General features: G+C 37.1%; 1 protein-coding gene across 6 annotated transcripts in view; it reads right to left on the bottom strand.

Annotated features, from left to right (window-relative positions):
* Window positions 1-6,579: 6,579 nt before the first annotated feature.
* Window positions 6,580-22,241, bottom strand: part of Sugct (succinyl-CoA:glutarate-CoA transferase) — a 702,721-nt gene continuing 687,059 nt past the window's right edge. For all 6 annotated transcript variants that reach the window (XM_048786483.1, XM_048786480.1, XM_015490245.2 and 3 more), the window contains one exon: window positions 6,580-7,156. In XM_048786483.1, coding sequence (XP_048642440.1) covers window positions 6,993-7,156 — 164 coding nt within the window. In that variant the 3' untranslated portion in view covers window positions 6,580-6,992. The remainder of the gene's footprint in view (window positions 7,157-22,241) is intronic.

Below are 22,241 nucleotides of genomic sequence, written 5' to 3'. Positions count from 1 at the left end.
CTAGGTTTTCATGCAAAAGCATATTTTCCTAATACAATTTTAACCCCTATTGGAGTCATATCAATCATGCTTAATACCTCCCATACTTCTCATTCGCCCAAGAATCTCATATTTATTTGGAAATGTGAAGCCCTCATTTCCCGACATTTTTCACGATTTTTGATAAGCCAGTTTGTTGACCTTGGATTTCCTATTTCTCCACATCCTTTAGGCCTCAACAGTATGCCAGTTGTTCCCTTGTACACCAAACTGCTCTCTCAGTGGTGAAATCCAAGTGCATTAGGCTCTCTCATTTTTTCAGCAGTGGTCCTTAGAAGAGAGTTGATTCTGACTTACTTCATCAATGAATCTATGAGCCCATTTAAATATTCTAACAGAACAAAACGAAAATCTTCAGGGGTAAGAAACCCTTTAAGTTCATCACTTATCTGAGTAAAATATTCTTAGGACTTTCAACAGATAAAGAATTATACTGCTCATCCCCAGGGGATGGGGAGGGAGCCTTTACTGAGAAATCTGCCAACAGTGTTTTCATGCTGAGCTAAACCTCTTGGGAATCCTGTTATTTCTAGAGCATTTGCAAAGGTGGAAATAATCAAATTAGGGTCTTTTTGCCCTTGACATGACTTGACCTTTACCCTGTTAAAGATCTCAAAAGCCCTAAGACTCATGAGTTTAGAAACATGATCTGAGAGTAGGGTTCTTGACAATAATGGTAAGGGAGTCCTTATTCTCAGTAAGCACAGCAGACAAGACAGCACTGAGTGTGCTCACACTGAAACAATGCCCTCGTCAACAGAATATTCATCAGGCATTTCCAGCCACATTTACTAAGTTAATGCATGCAGATCACTTAGAACAGTGTCTTATATGTAAGAACTTAATAGATTTATTCATCATCATTATCATCATCATCATCATCTTGTAGCATCAAATTTGATATCAATTATAGAGGTTATGCAATGGCCAGCTAGCATTGCTGAACTTTATCCATTATGCATTCTAAGACAGAAAAATTATATAATGTATATTTATATATAATAAAATTTCTTATTTCACATGGATGACTCTTGTAAATCTACTTCCATTTTGTGCAGGAAATTAAAGGTAATAACTCTGAAAACTGTCAGAGTCCTCTTCCTCCCATAACAGGGCCTATTCTAGGCCCTGAGAACTCTTTTTGCCAAGTTAATAAACCTTCCCCCAGAAATGCACCCACACAGAGACCCACCAAGCTACTCATTTCACCTCATGTCACCTGGGTTGTATGAGAGTAGCTGCATAAAACATTGAGATTTGATCTCTGTCACCTCCCCATGGTTTGCCAAGGAGTTCAGTTAACTGATTCAAATAGCAAGTCTTGAGCACCGGAGTCCTGGGCCTGCATTCCTTCTCTGGGTTTTTCACACACTCCAGAAAGTAAAGCTAAAGAGAATGAGATAAATTGTTTAGGACTTAGAAGATGGGAAACGTGGCTTAGAGGTGGGAAGCCCATGGGAAACAGGGCTTAGACTGGGTTTCTAGCTCTGCTTTGTTTTCAAGAATGAAATTCTTTAGTTTGCTGTTGACTCAGGCTTCTCTTTTGCAGTTCAGCAAAGCAAGACATGATTCTCAGAAAAATCTGGCTCTATTTCCACAGGTGAACCTGCGGGTTGTAGCATTTCTGTCCTGCCCTGTGGTCTGTGCCAATGCCAGCACAAGCAGGTTTGGGTATGAGCGGAGCAGAACCATTCAAAAAGAGATTGCTTTTCTTATTCTTAAAAAAAAAAGTGATTCTTTAACAGTCCCCCCAAAATGGAAGTTACATTTTTCTTGACCTGATCTCAGAAGAAACAGTAGTGTCCATTAACTGTATATTTCAAAGCTTCTGTTAATAACGGACAGGAAGTTCTTTGTACAATATGAAAACATAAATCCATGGCTGTCATTAATTTTTCTCCTTTCAACATCTCAGTTTATGTTCTGAAGCTGAAAGTCCTGCTGCAGGATGAGACCTGTGTAGAGGTTCTGGGTGAGAGGAAGGCACATGGGTGATAGGATGAGTAGCAGGAAAACTGTTCCTCCAATCTATGTGGTCAGGAGCCAAAAAAACCAATAGAGTGCCATGTGGTTAATTTGTAAAGAAAAAGAAAGAGAAGAGGAAAAGGGAGGGTTATGTCAAATGTTTTGCATCCTGTTGGAAGAAAAAAAGAAAAGGAAGCCACGAGGATCCCATCATCTTGTTTGACATCTGCCAAAACCAAGGTGGAGGAGAAGGCACTGTCCTTCCAGAGGCCATTTCACTAAAATGGCTAGTAATAAATGATTAAATACCATCTGAAGGTCAAGTAAGCTTGCCTTTTAAAAATTAAAGCAAAAAACCAAGTCAGAGCCAAGGCTAGTCCTGGAGCAGAACACCCACCAACATGCCCACTTCTGCCCTGACAAAATCTCCAGACAGCAGCAGCAGCAGCAAGACTCCAGCTGTTGAGCTCCAGTGTCTGTGGAGTGTAGAGTTGGCTCTGTATTCTATTTTAATACTTTAATTTTTTTCTTCTTCTTGGAACTGGGGGCGTATGACAGAGAGGTAGCAAGCCTGAGGGCTCGGCCACTTCTCAGAATGGCATTTGGAACACTCTTTAATTTCTTTCCCTGGGTTTCAAGAGAGAAGTGACAGCTAGTTATTAAAGAACTGTCCCACCCAGAGATTAATTCAAGATTGCTTGTGGAGGTGAAGTAATAGCCAGAATTACCACTAGTTATCTTTCAAATTACTGAACTACTCCTATTTTTCTGAAGGTTGGGTTTATATTTTGGTATTCATGTTTGGGTAACATGGATCTGTGACTCTGGGGTGTGCATGTCTATGAGTGGAGAGAGACAAAGTGAGATGATGAAGATGAGGAGAAGGAAAGCAAGAGGAGGAAGAAGAGGAGGGGAAGATTATTACCACAAAGAAAGAGAGGCTGGGGGTTCAAGGAAAAGAAAAAAAGAAAGGTAGGAAAGAAAGTAACCAGATAAAAAGAAACAAAGGAGCAAAAAAATGGGCCAGCAAGAAGGCAGCCAAGGATCATTTTCACAGTGGTGTTTTTCTTGTCCTGTCCTTTTAACATTAAGGCATTAATGAAAGGGGGAGAAAAGAGCTGTGTCTCAAGAAAAATTGGGGTGAATGAAATATGTTTTCTGGGGGAGCATTTGAGCTCTATTCAGAGCCTTCCCCTTCCTCTTGGCACCTCCATATCAGACTGGGTTCCTCTACCCATGGCTCTCCAGGACCTTTGGAGTTTATGTGCTCTTGGATCTGCCTTTCTGGGCATGCTCTTTTTCTCTTTCCTGGTAATCAATTTTACCTATTTGACTCTCATTCCTTCAAAGCACTCCCTTGCTGTACTTGCATGTGAAATAAATGTATTAATGCAAAGGATATGCATTCATTTTTCTATCATACCTCAACCTCCTAAAGTGATACTGGAAGGCATATTTTGGAATGGGTCTTGGGGAACACATGTCTATTGGAGTTGCTTATATACTCCACTAACCTGACCACATCAACCTGTCCTGCACACTTCCAAGCTTGTTTAAAAATTCATGGCCATTCATGCTTGGAAGATATTACAGTATGTCTGCATAGAGCATCTTATCAGAGTGAGATTCTAAAGCCTTTAATCCTTGTATACTATACTAGGTATACTATACTACTATACTAGGATTATAAGGAGAAATACAATTGTATCATAATGCTTGAGAAAATTTTTATATCTCAATGTAAGAATTTCTATAATGTATTTTTTCCAAACTGCTGTTCAAAATGGAAATATGCACCTTTTTCTGAACCTCTTTATCCTCCTTACCAAATAATGATTGCGTCAGTGATTATCACAAAATCAAGAAGAAGAGGGAGTGAGCTTGATATTCTGACTCCCAAGGATGACTGATATGACAAGAAAGATTAGCAACCATTATTTTTTAGGCCCATTGTACCTCGAGAATCCCACTAATTGTAAGTGCACATTACAGTAGGGAGTCTCCCATGGATAGAAGCCAAAGAGAGGAGAATATCTAAATGTTGGGGGATAAGCATGTAAATGAGTAGTTCAGGGTGAGAGTATGGAGTATTTGTGTCTTTGTTTTTCACTCATCTCCTGTTCCACTGAGCATGAAGGGTAGACAGTTTTAAGAAGCTGAAGATCTGGAAAGTGTGTCAGCCCTGTGCCTGACATTCGTTCTCAGACTCTTTGGGACAATTATCTGGAGAATGAATCCTATGGATGAAGGCAGCAAGTGATCAGCAAGACTCACATCTATAAAGCTTTCTCAATACACAACATGCCAAAGTCTAGACCCAAGAGTCCATGGTGAAATACTAGATTCAACTGAGGTCTCATGAAGTCTGCATGCAAAAGCCCCCCCACCACGTGGTGTTGTCCATGCTTAGTAGCCTAATGTCCTGCTATTATTAAATACTTTCTGTAAGAAATCCTTGTTTCCTTAAATCATTAGTAGATGGATCAAAGAAAAGATCATACCAAATAACAGGGGTACTCACACAAAGTGGATCAAGCTCATTTCTCTTCTAGGGAAACATTCAGCATATCAGACTGCTTGCTGAAAAATATGCTTGATTAACCAGAAAATAATGGCAGTTAAAAAGTTTAAGGGGAAGGAAGAAAAAACAAAAAGGAAAGAAGCCCATTAGCTTGTGGACACATACCCCCACTTCAATAACGATTAACCCATGATTCAAGGAATTTTCTTAGGCCAGCCTCAGACACAAACCTGCCAGAAGGCAGACCTTGACAAATTGAACTTGAGCATATGGTATCTTAGGAGTGTGTTCAGTTTGGGGATGTGTAAGATAATAGTCCCTGATAATTAAAACAGCACATTTGTTTATAAGCATAACTTGATCTGGGGCATATTGCTAGAAATTTTAGCAAACACAATGTTTCTTTAAGGACTGAACTTAAAATATACTCTGAATAATTTCTTTCACTAAATTACTTGAGTAAATGAGTTCTGTTAGATGGGTGACCAACAGATTCAAAGTGCTCCTTGATCATTTTGAATTGTGTAGGTGGAAATCTGAATAGCTACATAGCTGATTATACTGGGGACATGGTCTTTGTTTCAGGTTTGACCTGCAGTCTTTAGTAACTTGAAAATTATAGAGGCATTTTCGGACCCTATATATAACTAGGATCCTCCTACATATGGCTACCTAGGTGTTTAATTTTTTTTTCTTGGCAACTTAGTAATTTGCATTTTGAAATCTCTCCCTGGATCTGTGGGAAAAATGGTGGATCCATCTTTCAAGATACATGGCTTTGCCAATTCTTTGTCTTCCAACCCCTCACCAGTTTCCATGCTAATTATATTAACATCAAGAAATTGTATTTGAATGTTTGGCCTGAAGTGAGTATCTCCCAAAGCATATCTGTGAACGAGTCCTCATGGGAAAAGGGTTGCAGAAGACATCAGATCACCTTGGTCCCCAGACATTCTAACTAGTTAAATAACAGCAGGAGTTCTTAAGAATAGGATGTCCATGAACAGAAAAGCAGGGAGGACAATAAGTGTTTCGAAAAATAGTAGGCATTCTTCTATAAAGTCTCTGGAGGCCTTGTCAGAAGACAAGCTTGTATTTATTTGGAATCCTTAATTCTAGAAACATTGGTCCTTACAGCCTGGATAAATGACTCAAATCATTCCAATTGAAAAGAACACGAAAAGAAAACTAACTCTAAATCACAGTTTGAAAGATGAACATCTGTAATTTAGTTTTCAATTACCACTTGGTATGTAATGACTTTGCTTTAAAGTATGTGTGCCTAATAACCATGAATTGAGGTCGTATCAGGATACTAATCACTGGCCGCCTGATTCCTTGGTTTGTACCTGGGCTTGGCTGTCTTGAGTGATAGTTTATGCTGGAATATATGTATAAATCACTCTTTACCTTCCAGACAGAAGATTTTTCTATACTTTGAATTTGCTGGCAAATTAAAATATGAAGGCATGAAACAGTCTTCTAAAGTGGATGCTCAGATTGCAAAGAAATGTTTTCCTGTCATTGTCCTACATGTCATTGTTTATATATTATTTAGTACCCTGAGAGTCATCTAACACTCTTAAAAAATCTGTTTCATTTGGATATGGCTCAAGGTAAGGTACCGATTAAAGAGCTGTTTCTTCCCAATCATACAGATAGATAGCGACACCCCAAATCCATTGGTGGAAATTGATTTTCTGCCACATGTCATGAAATCACCAGGGAAGTACAACATAAAGCAAATATTTATTCCCACAAGGGAGAATGGAGCTCAGTTTTATGATGGACATCGGCAAAGTCTATGGTTTAAATTACAGACTAACAAAGGGTTCATGAGCTCAAAATTAAGTTATTCTGTTTAAAATCAATCACAGAGACTGTCATTCTGCTTATTGCTTTGACTTCCTAACAAAGATTTAAATGAGGACTTTATGTACAAGTAGAAAATGTCCAGAGATCTGCTCTTTTTCAGGCCTGTGTGGGCAGGTCAGGCAAACGTTTAGGCCTTTAATGTAATTAGAATGAGAAGTGTATTTTTCATGGAAAAAAAATTAAATCTTTAAGTTTGATTTTATTTTTAATTGAAAAACAGTAATTGTATATATTTACAGGGTATAATTTGATGCTTCCATACATGTATACTTTATGGAAGGATGGAATCAGACTAATTAACATATCTGTCACCTTAAATATATACCATTTCTATTGGATGGAAACAAAGTAATTACATCTTTATAAAAAAATTCCACAAATCCACAATTAAACCATCATCTGAAAGAAAATGTTAGGGAATAAAAGGTGGGGTATATTTGAAGGGCATGAGGCTCATTAATTCCAGAGTTATTGCAAAGATTCCGGGCAGGAAATCCTGGCATCAGGATTGGGGAGAAGGATCCAGAGAGTATCGCCTTTACCAGCAAAGTGCATTCAGACTGTGGTTTTGAGAAAGAGTGCTTCTCTTTTGTCACTTGGTTTTATGTTGGGTCACGACTCCAGCGCTGAGCAGCTCCCCAACAGCTCTGTCATCGTATCCAAGGACCTCCTTCAGGATGCACGTTGTGTGCTGCCCAAGCAGGGGAGGTGGCCTGGCCTCTGACATCTTGAACTTACTGTATCTCACAGCTGGGCCTGTCAATGGAGGGGGAAAGCAGGAAGCCTGTTAATGACTAACCCTGGGAAGTTAATTACCTAACCATCCTGGGGTGTTCTCAATGAATGCCAAGAATATCAGTGCCAGTTACACCCTTGCAGATGCACCATCCTTTTGGAAAGGAATGTATTTACGCCCATGGCTTTTTTTGACTCAGGTTCATCCAACTGTGTAGTGGTCATCTGACCTATCGCCATGTAATAGTCTGCATGTTTATGTGTGGTATGTGCTAAGCCTGCTCAGAAGTTGTCCCTCCTAATTACAAGGACCCTCAGATGCAGGATATCCAAACCTGGGTCCAAGAGAACAACAACCACAGATACAAAGTGTCTCTCTGTAGCTAGAAATCTGAACTGAGGTGAAGACAACCTGAAAGGCTACCATCCAGTGTCTGTTATACAGTAACAAGATTTAGTTGGATAGATTCAGACCAACTAGATTGCAATCAGACCCTGGTTAGACTTTCAGCAGTAAGAGGAGATCACATGTACAAGCTTCAATGTCAAGTAGGACCCTCTTGGAAAAATTCCTTAACTTCTCTGAACCTCGTGTTCCACAGCTGCATACCAGGTATGATAATGTTCACCACACAGGCTCAAGGTAAGGATTTAATTGAGAAAATAGGCAGAAAGTACTAAGTAAGCATTCCCTAGCCCATAATAACACACACAACTTGCTGGCTACTATGATTAGAAAAGCTGCCACATCTCTCTTGAAGCTTGCAGTGTAAGGGGAAAAGGACATTTATTGCCAGCTATTTGCCAAGCACTAAGTCACTCTAAACAGGGTAATTCAAGCAATACTTTCAACAACTGCTAGAAATGGATTTTATTATCCCCATTCTTCACATAATGACACGAAAAGCCCCAAAAGCTAAGGTTTTGCTCAAGGCCACATGGCTAATAACAGTGTCAGGATGAAATTCCATGTCTCATATTAAAGGCCAAGCACTTTCTATAATGCCAGTGGCCTCTTCTTACTTTTCCCTTCTCCGTGGACAAGCTGGACACTGGGGAACATGTTTTGACAAATTTTACCTTTGTTACCTCATTCAGTAAATGGTATTTATATTGGGTGTCCTTTTCATCCTATTTGATCAGCTTCATGAGAACAAATTAGATAGTGGTGCCAAGAAGACTTTGTAAAATAATACATTTCTATGTCCTAAAAAATTTTCCCCCAGCCTACTGATGATTTGAGGAGCCACAGGAACAATAAGGAAAATAAAATGGGGGTAGGTAATGGAATATCTGTCAGTAAAGCAGCAAATGTGCTTTGAACTCTTTGGAGAATTCCATTAATAAAAATGCTTTTGTACATGCCATTTTTTACCGTGTTCACAGATCTTTTAAAACCATCAACTTGCAGCTCTCTGTGCCACTTACCATCCACCATATACCAATGACAATTTCCAACTGATGCCTAAAATTTCCCTTCTCTGAAGCCTAGTTAAATTCATATTTTCTTCTCATATTTTTTGGTGGAATTTTATTCTTCAGCAATTTTTTATACTTGTCAAGACAAAGATATCTCTACCATTTTAGGTTTTGCACAAAGAGAATAAAAGGGCACACCAAATACATTTGTTTCAAGAAGCAGAAAATGTTTGACAATCATTTATATCTAATGTCTAAGAAGAATGAATAATCTAATTTTCCATTAAAAAATAGATGAGCAAGTCACATGTTTTTAAATTTTTGGCAAGGTATCATCTATGTTCTTCTACACTTCCAAATACTTGCAAGCTGTGTGATCTTGAGAATTCTTAAGGCCCAAAGACTCTGTCTATACATTTATAAAATGAAGTTGACCACACACTATTGAGGGTCTATTTGTTTATTAAATATTATAATCTAGACAATATTCAAGATCAGTAATAGTCAAAGAAATGTATAAGAACATAAATACAAGATGAAATTATGTTTATAAAATTAGTCAATCATGTGAATATTTTTGTTTTTGGAATTTGACTTTTGGTCAAAGTATAAATTGATGCAACCCTTCTTGAAAAATTTGCCAACTGAATATCAAAAATTTTTAAAGCATTCACATGTTGAGTGGAGAAATCCCATTTAAAATTTTTTTCCTGTAATCTGGAATGTTGATAAATTTTATAGAAAAGGATGAATACAATTTTCTAAATCTGCCTGTTGATCTTAGCAACTCTTGACTTACTATGTGGATTTTTACCCTACAGCCCAGGAAAGTTCTTTGGGGAGATTCTGGATTTGTTAATTATTATTATATTTTTGTGGGATGGGTACCAGGGTTGAACTCAGGGGCACTCCATTAAGCCACATCCCAGCCCTATTTTGTATTTTATTAGAGACAGGGTCTCACTGAGTTGCTTAGCACCTCAACTTTTGCTAAGGTTGGCTTTGAACTCATGAACCTCCTGAGCATCTGGGATTACAGGCGTGCGCCATGGTGCCCAGCTTATTATTACTATTACTTATTTATTTATTTATTTGTTTATTTGCAGTGTTGGGATCAAAACAAGGCCTCATAAGTGCTAGGCAAACGTCCTAGCTGAGTTACATTTATAATCTGAAGGACTCCTATTTTACCTAATTTTTGTATCTGCTTATTGCTTTGCAGGTTGCTTTTTTGTGTGTGTTCAGCTCTTCTCCTTTTATGTATTGGTTCCATAGGTCTATCTCTAATCTTTCTCTCCCAGATAAAGAGGTTAAATAGTTATAATAATGGGAAAAACAACAGGAAATATGTTCAAAATTTAAGACTGATTAGATTAATTACAGCGTGTCCAAATGATGACATACTATATTTGGTAATTCCGAGTTGTACTTTTTGGCTTTGAATATATTGCTTTTACATCCTCCTGCAACCATGCTGGAATATAAATATATAAATTGAACAAACAAAAAAAATGCATACAAATGAAAGGAATGAAAAGGAATATCCCTAGTGAATGAGATTATTTCCAACTAACTTCTAGAATATTCTACAAGGAAACTGTGAAGAGGTGGATGAGAAGAGATGGGTGACAATTGGTCTGTTTCACCCTCCAAAGACTGATCTTAAAATAATTGGTTATGAGAGAGACAGAAATGGGATTAGAAATAGGATTGAAAGCAGGATTGAATGTCTTCCAGAATAACTGAGACAGTTTGGATTGGCTATAATTTGTGATCCTCAACAATAGAGGAAATCAATTTTGGACATCTAGAATATTTTTTCTGGGCAAGAACAATCAACCAAAATACCAGGAATATGAGAACCACATAGAAGAGAAAAAAATGGGAAAAAAAAGAAAAATATATAGAACAGAATGCTATTCGAAGGACACAAGTAAAACAAGATTTAGCATTTAAATTTTTCAACATTAGTTTCAAAATTAGGAAACTAGAAAATAAAGTAAAAGACATCGCCAAGCATGTACAGAGAAAAATGTAAATGGTCCAAAAATATGAGAAAACAGCTCAGAAATCTCATAAAACAAAAAAGGAGAAAAGTAAAATGTATGGGGAGAAATTTTGCAAAAAATAATATGAGAAATGGAAAGAAAACATGTTTTTAGGCTGAAAGAATCAACTGAGAAACCCAGTACAATGAATGAAAAAAATATTTACATGTTGACATTTTCACATAAAATTAGGAAATCAGCATTACAAAGGACTGAGAACATTTTCTAAGGGTGTAGGAAGGGTTACAAGTCAGGGGCTAAAGATTAATGCACAAGGACGAAAATTAGTTGTCAAACCCATAAGATAAAAAGAAAGAATAACATCAGACTGCACTAACTTCTCACAAACTTGCCAATTTGCAAACTTTCAACGTATATGTAAGACTACTAAGTTCCCTGAAGATGATTCCAGTAAGATATAGAAGAAAATGAGCAAAGAAATAAGAGAAAAGAATAAAGAGGAGGTGGAGGAGGAGGAGGTGGAAGAGGAGGAGGTGCAGGAGGAGGTGGAAGAGAAGGAGGTGGAGGAGGAGGAGGTAGAAAAGGAGGAGGAGGAGGAGGAGAGGAAGAAGACAATGATTTTCATATACATTGAAGACCTACCAAGGAATGTGGAGAAGCAGGGAGGAAGGAAGGAAGGGAGGAAGGTCACTCCCAGGGTCACATCTTAGACTTGGAGAACAGTAAGGCAGAGATGGAAGAGAACAGAGGTCTTCAAAACCAAAATCCTCTAAGAAGACAAAAATAACAGTATCAGTAGGATAATGGAAAGGTTGGGGAAAATATAATAATGAGATTAAGTTACATCATACAAGAAAAACTAATTAGAAATTCTAAAAAAAAAAATCATGAGAAAAATCAAGATCCAAATAAGAATCACATCCAAAAATGTGGCATGATTTTAAGTAACTGATGGAATATAAGCAAAGAAAATCCATTTGACCTTGATGCCAAGAACATTCATTTGAGTAACACTTATAACCTTTTGCAACCTTTTAACAGCTCTTAACATAATATATTAATTAATTTATTTAGTTGCTTATATCCCTGGTGGAGGCAGGAACAATGGCAATTGTGTTTGCTAATTGCCCTACAATACCTCTGTGTTCCCTACAGAATGAAGGCAGTGTGGCAGGCATCTTTACTTAGACACTCATTATGATTGCAGGCTGTGCTTTTAATTTCATTGTTTCATTGGACTTCTCAATTTATATAAAGTATAGACTATTATACCTCTCGTTTTACAGATCAGAAAACTGAGACTCTTTTAAGGGTTAGTTAATTTGTCTAAATTTATCCAGCTAATAAGTGATAGATCCAGGACAAGAACTCCTGCCAGACTCCATGGTCACTCAATACAAACTTGTTAAACTAGTGATACCTAATGATTAAATATATTGGAATAAATAGTGTTCATATCATATCAGTGAATTTATCACCTAATCTGTTTTACATATACTTTTTTTAGTATCACTGTGTCAGTTTCAGGCAGTATGATCTAGATATATATCAGCAAACAAAACATAACTGAACCCTACTCTTGTGGAACTTAGTTTCTGATTTGGGAGATAGAGAACAAATTTTTTAAAACCCACAAAAACAGAAAATAAATAAATTTATAAAATTTGGTTAAAATACTATAAAATGATTATATATCAACCTGCAAAGGGGATAATTCTGCAAGCACAGTGGGAAGGGGCTGTGGTAGGAATAAAGGGGTGTTCTAAATGGGATGATCACTGAAAGCCAGAGTTTAAGTTAAGCCATCATTGCAAATAGTGAAAGGAAGAAGATTCTAGTCTGCATGCACAGGTTTGATATAAACTGAAAAACAAAAACACTCAGTGTGGCTAGAACATGAGTTGACAATACATAGGTACCAGAAGTTGGGCAGATATCAATTGATAAAAGTTGGAGGGAGAAACAAGGAAGAGAATGCGTAAGGATTTATAGGCTACAGTAGTGAAGTTGGACCTTATTCTGGATTCAGTAGGAAGCCACTAGTGCTTTAAGCAAAGCAGTGACAAGATTTATAGCAAGGAATATGCTTGTTGCTAGACAGAGAATACAATGTGTTTGGAAGTTGTTGTGGGTAGATCAAAAGACATAATGGTGGCCTGGACTGGGATGGTACCTGGAGAGTCTGAGAAAAGTGAGGGTGCTCAAGAGGAATTCTGGCAATAGAATGAAAGGATGCTGATGAACACATGGGCCAAGGTAATTGGGGAGGGAAGGAGAAGAATAAAGGGAGAATCCTGCATTTCAGGGGTGGTCCACTAACCAGATGGGGAAGTTGGAATGGATTGCATGGAAAACTTTGGGTGGAAGAAGTCAAGGATTCTTTTATGGATATGCTAAAGTTTGAGATACCCATGACATATCCAAGGAGAGATATCAGCTGTCTGTGGGCCTTAAGCTATACAAATCTTGAATCCAGGGAAGAACTTTGACTAGTATATAGAATCAAGAAGCTGGTCATCATCAAAATGTTCCCATCCCACTGAAAATAATATCTTTCCAAGCAATTGCATTATTGCAACATCTCTGATGCTGGGGTTTAAAAAATAAGTTGTTTATACAGTCTTTTCTCCACTATCTAATCTCTTAACCAATATCCATCGCATCAAAAATGTTTTGCATCCACAGAAAGCAAATTAAGTGACTAAAAAGTTAATCTCAAAAGCTCATAATTTTAGAGATAAGTACATTAAAAAAAGAAGAAATCCCCTATTCTTGGCCTTCAACAGATAAATCCCCATTGATTTGAGGATAGAAATTAGGACAATTTTACTTTGAAAGAACTGTGGGTTTTGTACCCCACAGAAAGAAGCAAAGAAAGCAACCCAGAGTTCTCTTATCCTGGGTCATGGCCATCTGGGGATAAACTAAGGTGGGGTGTCTTTCTTCTGTTTTACTAAAAGCAAGCAAACTGAAAAACACTGAAATGAATGCACATCTCGGCAATTTCCAGCACATCAAGTAGTATGAAACCTGGAATACCAAGAACTGTTTTTGTGAGGAACTGACCTAGTCTACTGTTTGGTAGTCAAGCCCTGAGTCTCCTTATATCACTCACAAGAAAGGGAGTTGAGTGTCATGGCTTGTAGTTTATACCTACCCTAGGGAAGGCCTAAGTGTGAGCTGCCTATGGTCCTCTAGGGAATGGTTCTATATCATTTTAGAAAAATGCCCAAATCTTTTTGCTTTAACTACTGCCTATGTGCATATCTGGGAAACTGAATGGATGAATTTCATAGAACTGAGAGATAGTTAACTGGCAGTTGACAAAATACAAAGGTAGGTTTACAGGGACCTCACCACTGTTTCCAAGTCATAGGGGATAACTTTTGAAAATACTGTCTAGTCAGTGTTTATGATATACCAAGATTCAAGGCTAGATGGTTTATATCTATTATATAATTTGATTTTCACAATAACCTTAGACCTTTTTTTTTTTTGCATTTTCCAATTCACTGTGTCTCCATTTCACAAAAGAGGAATATGGAGTTCAGAGAGGTTAAGAAATCTATACAAGAGTACACAGTGGATGCAAATATAGCTCTGATGACTTCATAGCAATTGTTTCTAAGAAATGTTAGGGCAAGGTGGTTAGGACTATAGGTTCTGAAACCAGAGGGTTTAGATTCATATCCTGTGCTATGGTGCTTACCTTAGCAACCTATATACCTCTAGTGGAGCCCTGGTCGCCTACCAATTTCAGAACACTGGTAAGACAGATAAGTTTTAGATTTGTGAAAGCAAGTTGAGGATAATAGTTTTAACTTAAACATCTTTATAAGAATGAACTTATTCAAAGTGAACGAAAAAGGGAGGAAGGAATCAACCATTACTTAAGTATTATTATATAATAAGAATTCTAACACTTATTTTGTTTATTCATTATAACCCATTTCCCACTTCCTATAGATGATGAAAAAGAGTCTAAGGTAGGACCAATGATTGGCCAATTCACACTGTACATTAGCTAGTAGATAGTCAACTGGTGTCTCCAAAATATCAGAGCATGTACCAGAAATTAATTTTGTATTGTCATGATTTTTAACTCATTATAATAGAAGCAACTTTGGAAACATGGGACTTATTTTACTTCCTTAATAAACATTAAATATGTGCCAGACACTGTTACATAAGCTTAACCCATTTGCATCATTCAGCACTTCAGACAACACCAGAAAGCACAATCATTATCCCCTATTTAACAAATGGGGGAGACAGAGACAGAATGGAAGTCACTTGCTCAAGATCATAGAGCTAACAAGTAGCAGAGCTATGACTTGCACCAGAAAGTCTTGCTCCAGAATCCTAGCTCTTTGCCAGTTGGCCATACCATTTCACTGAAAATGAAAGAGGAAAAAGTAGAACAGAATTATTTTAGTTTGAAGTTGAACTTAAGGATCCTGAAGTAGAATGTGCCAAGGACAGTTTCAGTCTTCATCATCTAACGAGTCTGTCCTTTGCATCCTAGATCAGAGTTCCTTCAGATTTTGTCATATATACCGATCATCACCTTATCTTTTCAAGTTAATTTGTCATATGGTATCTATCCCATTGTAGGAAGTCCTGTACTCATGGCACAATCGGTACATCCTGATTTCTTCTGTTCCTGAGTCAGCCAGTATTCTCCGATGCTATTCACCCTGGAAGGAATGAAGCCTTCATGTGCTCTCTGTGGAAAGTTGTCTGGCTCAAGGCACAAGGAGGACCAGTGCCTGGCATGCCAGAGAATTCCTCAGACTAGCCTTGTAGTGTTTTCCATCTGTTGTTTCAAGTACTTCAACAACAAGATCCTGTTTTGTCTCAGCTCCTGCTAGAAAGCTTCTGTAATTCTCAGGCTGAAAAGGGAATTGACCCAATCTATGTGAACATCCTAAACCATTCTATCTCCAGAATTCAAGCTACACATCTATAAGCCAGATCAACTTAATAATGTAAACAGTTGCAGGAAACAGAGGTAGCCAAAAATACGTAGGAAGCCATAATGAATATTCAAGTAATGAGAACAAAATATCACATCATCATGAGGGAAGGGACCTACACAGTCCCTTTTTCCAGAATTTCATGAACCTCTCTATTAATGATGCATTTCCAAGCAATGAAACAACCTATTCCTTAATCTTACAGCTAATGAGTGACTGATTAGCATGAAGGTTTAAATTAATTAAGGCAGCTAACCAGTCTGATCACTATGGAAGCAAGAATGACTTCCATAAAATTAAATATGTTCCTTTGTTTTTCATTTGTTGCATTTTTTTATTTTAAATTTCGTATGATGTCAATCTCAAAAATTATCAAAAGTACTAAAACACAAACATATGTTTCATAATGTATTAAATGTTATATTGAATGTTTTTATTTTTATTTCTTTGGTCCATTGCTAAGACACATGCTGTAGATATCATTTAATCTTCAGGGCTTATAAGTATAATAAGAAATTAAACTTCATTTTTCTAAAAATAACAATAGCTTTAGTATTGAGTTGTTTCACAATTTCCCTCAAGTACTTGAACCCATCATTGTAATAATAACAATATTTTTATATGGCACCTCTCAGTCATAGCATCCAACATGCCAAAAGGAGCCATGCAGTTAGAACACATTAAACCCATTAAACGTGAGATAAAAACAGACAAAGCCATTTAACCTAGCATGGAATGGTGGGGGAAAGCCATAGAGAATAAATATGGGCTTTGAACATCTTTAACAGAGCTCAGTCTATAGTACTGCTTGTGGGATCAGGTGTCCCAATAACTCAGTGTGACATGTGGTATGTACCACCAACTTGGATGGGTCACCCCTGCCTCACTCAGGGCTCAGAGGCATCATATATCACTACTACTCTAATGAATTTCGGTTCACTACTTCTTAACTTAATAAAGAGTGCTTCAAATGCCACTATAAGTTTAGAGTCTGTTTTCCACTATGTCTATCACCTTGTGATAATCATAAGTGTTGCCCATCAAATTTCCAGCTTTTACCTTCCTGGAACATAGTGGAGGTATTACATGTTCCAGCTCTTGTATGGTTCAGTAGGATCAGGTGAGGCCAGTGACTCATGAGTAGAAAGGAAATATATGCCACCTCCAGAGCAAAACATTCAATTTCCCATTTAATGCCTTCCAAATCTCTTTTTTCTTGTATGATAATGGTAATGCATGAGATCACGACTACTCCTCCAGCCTGGAGTTCTGTGAACCCATGATGAATGTGTAGTATAGGAAGAAATAATTGGGCTATTTCAAAACACCACTGTTGTTTGTTACTGCAGCATAACCGAGCCTATCAAGATGGATCCTATGCCTCAGTTTTAGTATAGAGACCCTTTGCCTGGACCAGAAGGGGAACTCATTAACCTACTTCTTCAGTAATCCTTTAGAAAGCATTCAGTCCACACATTCCAAATACTTTGAAACTGCTCATTTTGTATCTAGCCAATTTCAACCATGAAATGATAATAGCTATTATTTATTAAGAACTTATATGTGTGAAGCACTTGGCAGAATACTTTCCCATATTAATGAGTTTGATACACTCTTTGACTTTAAAAGGTAGGATGAGTATGATACCATTGCATCAATGAGAAAAGTAAGGTTAAGTAACCTTATCAAAATTACACAGCTTGTCAATTAAAGAATTTTATTAGAACTTAGGCTGGCTAAATGCAAAGTGCATGCTCGTTAACACTAGGATGTACTTCCTCTCTGCATAATATGGAATAAAATCTGTTCTCATATCAGTGGCTGAATAAATACTGTTCTTTGGCAGATGGTGTTATAAAGCAGTACTGTATTACAAATACTTATATATTTCATGATTGCTAATCCATTAAGGCATTTTTTTTTCGTTTGAAAAAGAAACAGAGAAATTTGTATTTGATGTATTTATCTTGTTTCAACCCATTGAAATGTCATAGTTGATTATCCATTTCCTACTGGAAAAATATACGGGCCATAAGGAAATGCTATTCACCTTCATTAGTAAACACTCTCCCCTCAAAGTGTGCTTCCCAAACCTTCTGCTGAAGTCACTGAAAAATGTCCGGCTGGAAGAAATGCTCTCCCAAATGCTCCTTCCAGCACTTCTGTTTGTTTTTCATTGTTTTTCACACTTCTGAAAACTCTAGGAAGGGTGAAGAAACACCTTGTTGACAATGTCTCTTTGCCAAAATAATCAATTCTTTTGCTTCTTTGCCTTCTAAAATTCAAATACTCAATAATAAGATCTTTAGGCACATTCCCAAGATTTTGTTTGGTTAGACTTCACCATGGAAAACAAAATTGGTTCAGCTAACGTCTGTAGCCAGAACATTTTAAGCTTCATAGACCTTCAAAGTAGTGACCTTCTCCTCACCTCCTCTGCCTCTGTGCTCCATTAAGGAAAATACCGGAAGAAGTTTCCAGTCAGAGAAGCCAGATTGCATTTCTATTCAGTTTTCAGAGGAAGAACTGAGCAGAGCTAGAGCAGGTGGTTATTTGTGGCTCTTACCTCAAATGAGCTTTGAAAAGTTCTTTTGTAAATCTTTGAGGTCTTTTGCAATTCAATAAAAATGTTTTGAAAATCTTAAGTCTCTTACTAAATGAATCAGCCTTATATCTACCATCTTCCTTTCTTTCCCAAGAGTCTGTAAGATCACATAAATCACAATCATATTCCTAGAAAATAGAATATCAAGAATGGCTTCTAGGCCTGTTTCAACTGGAGATGTGTTAATTGTTTGCCGAAAGGAGTTTACTTCAGTATTTCCCTTCTACTTTGCCTATACAAAGACTTTATGGGAAGGCCTTTCCTCTCTATGCTCCTATGGCATGACCAACCTTAGAGTGACAGTGCCATTTTACTTCTGACACCTTGCTATTCCCAGCGTCCTATATCAGATATGTGTCTCACTCATACCTTCACTCATACCCATACTTCTGATCTTCTCTGCCACGTCCTTAGTCCAAAGCACACCACAATAAGAAGAAAATTTATCCAATCTTTTCCCCAGCCATTCCTTCCACTATAGTATTCTGACTCTTCCCTCCTGGTGCTAAATGAGTCCATGTACCAATCTGAACTGGCCATCCTCAAGTCCACATTATTCTTAGAGATCTGTCCAGTCTAACTTAATGTTGAACCTTCCCTTTTCCCCATAACCCAGAGGAATACAAGCAATGATCTCTCTCTTTTCTTTCAACTTCCTATTGATCTGCTTCTCCTCCATGGTACATCTGGTTTTCTAATTAGATTGTCTCTTGTGGTATTGCCTAAGACCAAAATTAATGTTTTGCTCATTTTGTGTCCTTCGTAGTACCTACCACATGGTGAGTGCTCAATAAATAACTGCTGAAAGAATTAGGCCAAAACAAAATGAATGAAAAACCCCACTGGAGTCTTAGATTAGGAAACAAGGCCACTGGAAATATGTAAAATGCAGAATGAAAGGGAGGTCAAGGTTTGCAATTTGGTATGTTTTGTGCTGATTTCTAAATGTAGTCATGTTCACCCTTTTGAGTGTGCCATATCCAATCCATCAGCAAATTATATTGACACTACCTTCAAAAATACATATGAATCCAACCACTTTTTACAAGCAGACTGGTCACAGTTATCCTTCTCTCTCGCCTGCTGTCCTTCTATGAGTGATCCTGACCAGGCTTCCCTGCTCATGTGCTTCCCTTCAACATCTTCTCAACAAAGCAACTAGAGTCATCCTTTAAAAATACAAGTCAGAGCAAGTCATTTCTCTACTCAAAACATTGGGACACTTTGGCCATTTCACTTGACAATAGGCTACTGGGCTGTATGTACCCCAACCCCTTCCCACTAAGCTGAGACCGCATGGCCTCCTCTCCAGCAGGGCTCCCTCCTCCTCACTTTGCTCCAGACACACTGGTCTTGCTGTGCACAGGAATTCTCCTTCTTGATGTCTTTGCCCTGGCTCTTCGCTGTGCTTGGAACACTCTTCCTCCTGAAACATCACCCAGATGTTGGTATGATACCAAATTTTACATTAATTTAATATTAGCAGTTAATATATTATTATATTATTATAATAATAATACATAAAATTCTAGGAACCATGTAAAATAGCCCAGAAAATGTCAGAACATTTTTATGTTTATTATTTTTCTTAGAGGAATAAAAATTCTTCTAGATTTTTAATGAGTATTTATTTTTCTATTTGGAAAACATAACTCTTGCTTTTTATTTATATGAGACTATAATTTTCACAATTGCACATTAATTTTATTTTGTTTCCCATGTTTCTCTTTGCTAGTGGCTGTTGCAAATTTCACAAAATCATCATAATAATACATGTCTGTTGTGGTACACAAGCATTTTCCAATTTATTGTTTCTTTCCTTTTTCCATAGTGTCCTTATTAGATATTTAGATTGATGCTTAAAAAGTGCCCTGCCAATTCTCTTGCCCATTAATTCTGTGGTTATTATTTCCAAATATCTTTTGAATTGTTCAACAACATTTAATACACAAGGTGAAACGAACTAATTACTATTGAAAATCTGAAACGTTGCTTTTATTTTCACAGTTTCATTATAAATTTGCATATGGTCTTTTTTACGTACTAATTAAATGCACAAGTAATATTCTCTCTCCCCACGGAGCTCTTTGCATGGTTTCCAAGAAACAAACTAGTTCTCCTCTTCCGCTTAGGGTAGAGTTGGCCATTGTCAATGAAGTTTGTTAGGATATCCTTAATCCATGCTGAGTGGGAAGACATTCTTTCCACATTGGAACTTCATTAATTTTGCCTAACCTAGTAACAATGCAACTTGAGTAAATGAAAAATATGAAACATATCATTTCTTACAAGTAAATGAAACTAGGCCAGAAATGTCTTATGAACTCATAAGAAAACTTACTTTAAGAATATAAACAAGTGGATTATAATTAGTAAGTCAATTTTTTGCCTACAAAGGGTACTTGTCCTGGGGTTGAATGTACTTCTTATTTTTAAGTGTAACTGAAACATTTCCTGTGGTATCATAATTAAGCCAATAATTTATTCAGGGTTATGTTTTAAAAAAGTATAAAATTAAACCTCATGTTCTGTCCCCATCTACATGATCATATATTCCAAACTAATGAGAAGCAAATCCTTGGATACCAACCACCATGCTAAGTGATATAAGCCAGACTCAGAAAGCCAAAGGTCAAATGTTTTCTCTGATTTGCAGAAGCTAGTCCAAAATAAGGAGAAAAAGAGAAAGAAAGAAAGGGAAAAGGAGGGGGGATTCAATCAAAATAGAAGAAAGATCAGTGGACTAGATGAAGGAAACTGAGATAAAGAGAAAAGATAAGGGATAAGGGAAGAACAGAGAAATAAATCTAACCTAAGTTTCCTTTATAATATATGAATATACCACAGTGAATCTCACCATCATGTATATTCACAAGACACTAACTATTAAATAAAACTAAAGTAAATAGCAGGAAGATCAGTAGAGTAGAGGGAAGGGAACAGGTGGAGGGAAAGGGGAGGGAAAGGGGACAGAAATAGAACAAATTATATTCCATGTCAGAATGAATCCAAATGATATGTATAACTAAAGAGAACCAGAAAAAAAAATAAAATGTTACCATTCTTAGGACTAAGCCCAAAGGTCCATAAAACCAAAGACTTGGTCCTAGTTAATGATGTGTAGGTCATCAAAAGGAAGTTCTTGATGAGCCATGAGCCACAGATAACTTGTCATCTGTGACAACAAATGTCATTGTCTGTGTCCAAAAATTTTTACTTTATATATTAATAAGTGAACATGAAATACTATGATTGGATTTCCATGTGATGGTTTGAATCACACAAAAATGTCTAACTATTATAACAATAATGAGTTCTAGATTTAGGCGTCCTCTTTGGATTATATTTTCTCTGAAAGTAAACCTTAAAATTACATGAAGAAGTATAAAACAATTTATGTGAGGAACATGACTATTTTTGCATACTGTTAAAGGACTTGGTAGATGGTATTCTATAAAAAGAGAAGGTAAAAGATAAAAAGTACCCCTCATAAATGATACATGTTAAGGATAACCATGATTTTGTTTCCTATGAAACAAAACAGTCAGGACACATCCAAGTGGATGCTTTCCAGTGAGTCTGACTGCCTAGCTCAGGGGTGTGACAGTGAATAGACAGCCAATCCCACAGAGTGAGATGCAGAGAAAGTCCTGGAATTTCATTAGGTATCCCTAAAGTCTGTCTCTCTCTCTCTCTCTTTTTTTTCTTTTGAGCGGGGCGGGGGGTATCAGCAATTGAACTCAGGGGCACTTGACCACTGAGCCACATCCCCAGCCCTATTTTGTATTTTTGTTTAGAGACAGAGTCTCACTGAATTGTTAGAGCCTCATTTTTGCTGAGGCTGGTTTTGAAATTTCAATCCTCCTGCCTCAGCCTCTGGAGTCACTGGGAATACAGGCATGTCTGCTGTGCCTAGCTCTTTTCTTTTTTTATTTATTCCCATCCTTTGTTGGTGAAAGCCAGCTTGACAAAGAGTAGATGGATGCCTCCATGCCATTGGTGGCTTCCCGCCTCCATTTTTTAGCTTGCCAAATAAGTATGTATATATATATATATATATATATATATATATATATATATATATATATATATATATA

Source organism: Marmota marmota, unplaced genomic scaffold, assembly GCF_001458135.2.
Source record: "Marmota marmota marmota unplaced genomic scaffold, marMar, whole genome shotgun sequence".
NCBI classification, from domain to species: Eukaryota; Metazoa; Chordata; class Mammalia; order Rodentia; family Sciuridae; genus Marmota; species Marmota marmota.
Note: the sequence above shows the minus strand (reverse complement) of the source record. Positions and strands in the feature narration are given on the sequence as shown.